This window comes from Limulus polyphemus, unplaced genomic scaffold (genome assembly GCF_000517525.1).
Source record: "Limulus polyphemus unplaced genomic scaffold, Limulus_polyphemus-2.1.2 Scaffold1524, whole genome shotgun sequence".
Classification (NCBI taxonomy): Eukaryota; Metazoa; Arthropoda; class Merostomata; order Xiphosura; family Limulidae; genus Limulus; species Limulus polyphemus.
The window spans coordinates 59,035-65,574 of NW_013667134.1; the positions used below are offsets into that span (position 1 = coordinate 59,035).

Here is a 6,540-nt window from a genome sequence, read left to right on the forward strand (position 1 = left end):
CAAGGTGTGGTTGTCTAATCCCAGGAAGACCAAAGGGAAGTCTCCTAAGTTGTCTTCTCCATGGGAAGACCCATATGACATAGTGGATGGTCTCTCAGACGTGACTTTCCGGGTAAAATGTGGTCGGCGAGGTAAGCCAAAAGTGGTGCATGCCAACAGGCTTTGGCGTTATCACAGTCCAGGATATTTCAGTTGGGACGAAGTGGACAACAGAACAAATGACGCTGCTGAAGATGTGCCACCTGAAGAAGCCACCGTCGAAGAAGAAACTCTACTCAGTTTGAGAAGGGAAACGGTGAAGCTCTTGATGAAGTTACTACCACTGATGTGACTGTTATCGACGATTGGACATTTCCTGATGAAGCAGATGAACCCCACATGAAACAGAAGCCAACGAGATAGAGACCAGTACGGAAGAAGATACGTCCTGTAAAATTAAGAGACTTTGTTGAATTATAATTTTGTGCTTGTAAATTCTGTACATTTAATTAAGTTATTGTTCCTTGTTTATTGGTTTGATGTAAGTGGCTATTGTTCGCTACGAACAATACTAAAGAAGGGGCAGTGTTATGACAGCGGGGGTCACGTGACGCTAGTAACATGTCATATTCTCGAAGGTTCGTGAAGTCTCAAGCTTTTACTAGATATGCAGTATTCTTGTGCATATAAGACCGGTAAGAACTGACGGCAACAATGTAATGTGTAATTGACAGTTGAGTCGAGCACATAAGACGTTCGTTGTGAATTATAGCATTTGTTATAGAGCGACTGTGGAAATTAAGTGTATTGCAATGTTGTATTCAGAAAGAATAAACCAGTTTTATTTAAGAAAGGACTTGTATCGGTAAAGTTTCTTCGGAAAGAATTTTTATAGAAAATTAACTAATGACCAGAGACATAACAATATGTTTATTACATACTCATCTGTTAATTATATCCTCTATATCTAAACTTGTCATAACTTTTACTTTAAAATAATTTCTTCTAACTCTATTTTTACCTAATATTCACTTGTCATAACTTTTACTTTAAAATATTTGTTTCTAACTCTATTTTTATGAAATATTCACTCGCAAAACAAATTGTCATAACTTTTACTTTAAAATAATTTCTTCTAACTCTATTTTTACCTAATATTCACTCGCAAAACAAATTAATTAGTAATATCAATACTAAACAGTCTTTTATATCATGACAGAGATTGATTCAAGAAAATGTGTTTTTGTTATATCCATGCAAAAGCATGCATAATTTAAATTATGTTTTAAATTTAAGTGCTGCATTGTTAAACTTATGTTTCTAGCATCTATAGCTATTGTAAATGAAATGGGTTTTTAAAAATAGTTGAGAATGTCTTATTTTATGCTGATGGTTTAGTATAATATTAATGAAGGAAAATATTTTGGTTTGGGTATTCTAAATCAAGTGCCAGCATTCAGGCTAAGCCATTGTAATAGGTTAATAGCCTAGAACTAGTCTCACAAAAGATTTTTGCTCCTAAAACAATATTTGCACAAAACCTGAAGATTGTTCTTGTTATTGCATGTTTGCTTTCAGAAATTAACTTGTGTATATTGTGAAACCCGATCCCCCAGTGGGACAGTGGTATGTCTGTGATCTTACAGTGCTAGAAATTGGGTTTTGATACTTGTATGGGCAGAGCACAGATAACCCATTGTACAGCTTTGTGCTTCATTACAAACAAACAATTGTGAAACCCGAAGACTTAATGTTTTAATGAAAATCATTAAATAGTAAAATTACAATAATTTCCAATTGCTAAATGAAACACAAGACAACCTTTATTATAAATCTCAACCTCTGGTAATGGTTATTAAGTGTTATAATTGTAGACAACCATGTAATGCAAAAGCCCTTTTAAAGTTAAACATATATAATTATGTATGACACATCTTTAAAAACCTACAATGTATAATAATCACAATGAAAAATATTGTTTTGACAGTTAGATAGTAAAGTTAGACATTGAAATTGTAATTGAATTATTTTAAAATAGAGAGATTGAGGCCTTAACCTGGTCACATATTTTAAAACACTTGTCAGCTACAGATATTGCCTGTAAAATCATTAAAGTGTTCAAAATCTAATTATTGTAAATAAATAAATATTAAACAATATTTAATTTACTTATTAACTATAACATACTTGTATCTAAAGACACGTTGGATTGGTACAATATTATGATTGTAGAGTCTTTAAAACAACAAACTGAGTTGTCGTGTATCATTGTAAATATGCAGAGAAAGAAAAAATTCTTATTGGCTGTTAAATTAATTCCTTTATTGCTTTCAGAAATAATCAATTTGAGCAATTAATATCACATTTTCACCATAAAAAAGCAACAACTCAGTTCTCTGAGTATATCAAAAAGTCAAATAAGAAACAGATACTAGGTTTTCATGCCAGCAGCTGGTCCAGATGCATTTCTTACTTATCCTGGGCTATCAAGCTAATGTTAATTATAATTATGAGCCTTGCACCTTATACCAGTACAAAGAAATGAAAACCTGATTGCTGAATCTACCTTTAAAGAATAGAGAGATTGGTTTGTTCAAATCAAATCTACACAACAACTTAGGCTTATCTTCCATATCTGTTTTAGGTTAAAAGAAATACGTTCTTGTCAGAACTATTGCTGGAAGTTCACTTTGATGAATTACTTTAGCACTGATCACTGTCAGTGGGATTTTATTACACAATTGTGATATACAAAAATATAATTAAATACTTTAACCTTGTATCTCGTGTGTAATTGAATCATTTGTTTTTTACAGAATCTTTGTTGTCTAAATTAGTTTAAATTAAATGCATCATTCCCTCAACTTGTGTATTACATTAACATTTGTCACACTTTGTCAGCAGAAAAGATATAATAGAGCTGGATTGAACTTCCACATATTTTTAAAGGTTTAATAAATTTCTTAATTTTTTATAAAGATTTTGTACTTGGTACTAACAGCTATTGGTGTATCTCATGTATGAGCTACCATGAGTTATATTTTACCCATCCTTCAGAAATTAAATTTAGAAACTGTAATCAAATTTTGTTAGCATTATCATACAGAGATAACACCAAAATTATTTGAAGGTGTTATTATTTTATAATTTAATAATTTGTAAGGTTTGAAAGGAGATTTTGTGAGTATATTTTATATTCAATCTGATTTCTTACAAAAATATAGTAAAATATGAACACGTAACTTTAAAACGAAAATACATAAATTCAGATAACAAAATGCATTAAAAAGTACCAATAAATTATAAATCTGTTAACAACCTAAGTGGACTGATGAGAGCTAACATTACATTACTCATACCTCCAGATACAGGTTTTGTCACCTAATGTGAGCTTATATGTTTATATGATTTCATCACAATTTGATAGGTGATTAAAAACCTGAATATAGTTGGAAAGTTTAATAGCGTCAAACTGTCTTGTAATGAAAAATTATAAAGGTGTTTGCATGTATTATAAATTTACCACTTACATATAGTGTTGTTTTTGGCAGGTGGGACTTAATGTTCATCCACATTCTGATGATGAAAGAGTCCCTTTAATGGCCTGGTGGTCTTGTGCCTATACAATTCATTCTATAGATCAACTTTTGCAAGATCAGAAAAAATCATTGTTTGGTGACCTATCATCTCGTCAAGCACAGTGCATTCAAAGTTTGGTGCGAGTTGTGGGAGCCAGTCTTCGTATCTTTGATGCACAAGTGGTGCGTAGCCACTGTGTAAACCTTTTGCAATTTCTTCTGTTACCAGAACACCACTCTTGCAGTCCAAACTGTTGTTTAGAAGTAGATGCCTTCACTTTGCTAGTGTTTGGTTGCCTGTCCATGCCTGCTCTTTTCACAGCAAGTAACAACCATGGAAGCAACAGTGGCTTGGCATTTCCTTTGGGTGGTGACAATGAACTGTGTATGCTTCATCTAATATTAGTGTTTCATTTGGTACAGATTTTACTCAGTATTGATTTTCCTACTCTTGAGGAGACTGAAACCAGTGAATCTCAGCACAAAGAGACACCTGAAGAGGTAGAAATCTGCTGTTTTTACTTTGAGGTTTTGAATGAAACAGGATTAGAAAATAGTAGAAAATCTGTAAATGTTCAAAAGCTGCTCAGAAATATTCATCAAGCTATGCTGCCCTTTCTTCGATGTTCTGCATTATTCTTTCATTTTCTCACTGATGTAGGAGCTCCAGAGACTCTGCAGGAAATGCATGGAGAAGAATATCAGTTCCAAGCATTATGTCGCTACCTTGGTTTATCTTGTCATTTAAATGAAGTAGTACAATCTTCTTTACTTCGACAGTTAGCCCATTGGTAAGTTTCTAGCCCTTTATTATTGATTTTGAGGATTTATATAGCTTTTAAAAGAATAAATAAGGATAACTTAAAGTGTAGTTTCTTTTAATTACACATGTCACTGTCAAGAAAACAGACAACCTTACTGGTTGTAATTAATTCGTTAATGCTTTTCTCACTGTTAAGAAACTATGTTAATAAACTCAGAAATCCAATGACAGTATTGTTTGCAATCAATTCATATACTCTTTCCACTGTTAAAATAGACAGCAGTACTGTTGCAATAAATTCATTAGTGATCTACTTTCTGCTGAAGAGTGAGTCTAGTTCTCAGAAAAGATATTGAATACATCATTCATGTGAAAAAAATTAAGTTAAATGAAAGTGTTGATCAGTTATTGATGACACAATATATTTCACAAAAGCAGTTTTTACAAGTAATTCAGATGATAACTGTATAATCCCCGTTCTCCACTTTTTTATCTCATTAAATATGAAATTTTCTGATTAAAGTAAGAAATTAATATAAATAATTGTAGTGGTAAAAAGTTGGTTTACATTATCAAGTCACCAAAGAAAATTTTGTTTTGAGAAAAAAGATATGTTTATTTTTCCATTATCACTTATTTCTTGAAAAGTTTTATTTTAAAAAATGCAACTCTAATGTGATACATGTAATTTAGTTCAGCAAACAGTTTCTAACTGTTCTGTTGAAATAGCTGTTCTCGTATTCATAAAACTGTAGGAAAGTCTTGTGACTAGAATAACCTTGTGGTTTTAAGTATGAATGGCAGTAAGGTTGTCTGTATTTGTATGTGTATACAGCTTTTTTTCTCAGTATTGAACAAAAACTTGTACTCTTGTTGTATTCAGGTATTCTGATATCTAACGGGTAAATATAAAGTATCAACAAGATACATAATCTGGAAATATGTTTGATGAGGGAGCCAGTGTACTTCTCAAAACTTCTGAAAAACTTCAGCTTTGCTTAGGTAACAAAAGAAATCATAAACCAAGATGTTTCACTTAAATTGTTTAAAAAGAAGTTGCATATGATACAGAGCATTTAATAAATTTTAAAAGTACATCATTTATAAGTATTTTTGTTAGGTTTTGTATATTTTTATTGATATTGAAGAAGTGAAATATTTTATTTTATGTTTGACTTCAGTTACCCAAGAGAAGCTGAAATTTTCTTCAAATGTTTACAGAATCTGGAAATGTTATGCAGAGACTAAATCAAACATGGACAGCTAATGAAAAACAAACACAAAAAACAAGTCTTTAATCACATTAAAGTTTGTGTATTAAGTTTACTGACTGGTTGGCTTCTCATTTTCCATTGTGATTTCATCTGGCTGCTGGGGTGAAAAGGCTTTTCGAACACATACATCATTTCCTGGTTGTTATGGAGATAGAGCGCGGGTCCAATGGGAAAGAGAGTAAACTCTAACACATACCTTACATTTGTAACTGAAATTACACCAACTACTTCACATGTAGTGACCAAAGCTTTTATCCCTGAAGGTTTCATAACATGTCTGTACACCATGCCAACCTACCCTCTTATATAAGTTAATAATATAAGTGAAATCATATGTGACTTCACAAATAAATCTGGAATTGTATTCATGCATTCCACATAGAAAGTATAAATGTAGTTAACAAAAAGTTTGTGAATTACAACCACTCTTGTCTGGAAATAATACCAAGATGAAATATTCAGTGATATCTGCTAAAGCTTAGAAAATGTTTGATTATACAAATCTAACTACTAAATCAAAACTACTCAGAAACAGTAAGTTAACTATTTTTTATTTCATTTTGAATGTATATTCAAGTGATCATATCATGATTTCACCTTTCTAGCAGAAGCTACATAACCTATAGAATTGGAAGATCTTCTTTCACCAACATTAATACAAACAATGAATCTACTTGTACCATGTGTCTCAGTTGATATGGTGTAGATTATTTAGTAGCACTGTGTCTTTTAGTTAGAAATTACATGCCTACAAAAAGTGTAGTTTGGGATATATATATCTTTTAGTGCATTAAGAAAACACAGAATGTGCCATTTATTTCTCATTTATGTCTAAGCTAATCATTGTGGTTTCCATCAGCTGTACAACATCTCAATGTTCCAAACTAAAATCCTTTATTGCACTATACGAGGCCTGTGAGAAAAGTATCCGACCTTTGGCCGGGGA

At 31.9% G+C, this 6,540-nt stretch overlaps 1 protein-coding gene across 4 annotated transcripts in view; it reads left to right on the plus strand.

Moving 5' to 3' along the window:
* LOC106463943 (E3 ubiquitin-protein ligase UBR2-like) overlaps positions 1 to 6,540 on the plus strand; it is a 67,379-nt gene that overhangs the window by 46,860 nt on the left and 13,979 nt on the right. For all 4 annotated transcript variants that reach the window (XM_022391576.1, XM_022391577.1, XM_013924032.2 and 1 more), the window contains exon 9: positions 3,531 to 4,348. In XM_022391576.1, the coding sequence (XP_022247284.1) occupies positions 3,531 to 4,348 (818 nt within the window). The remainder of the gene's footprint in view (positions 1 to 3,530; positions 4,349 to 6,540) is intronic.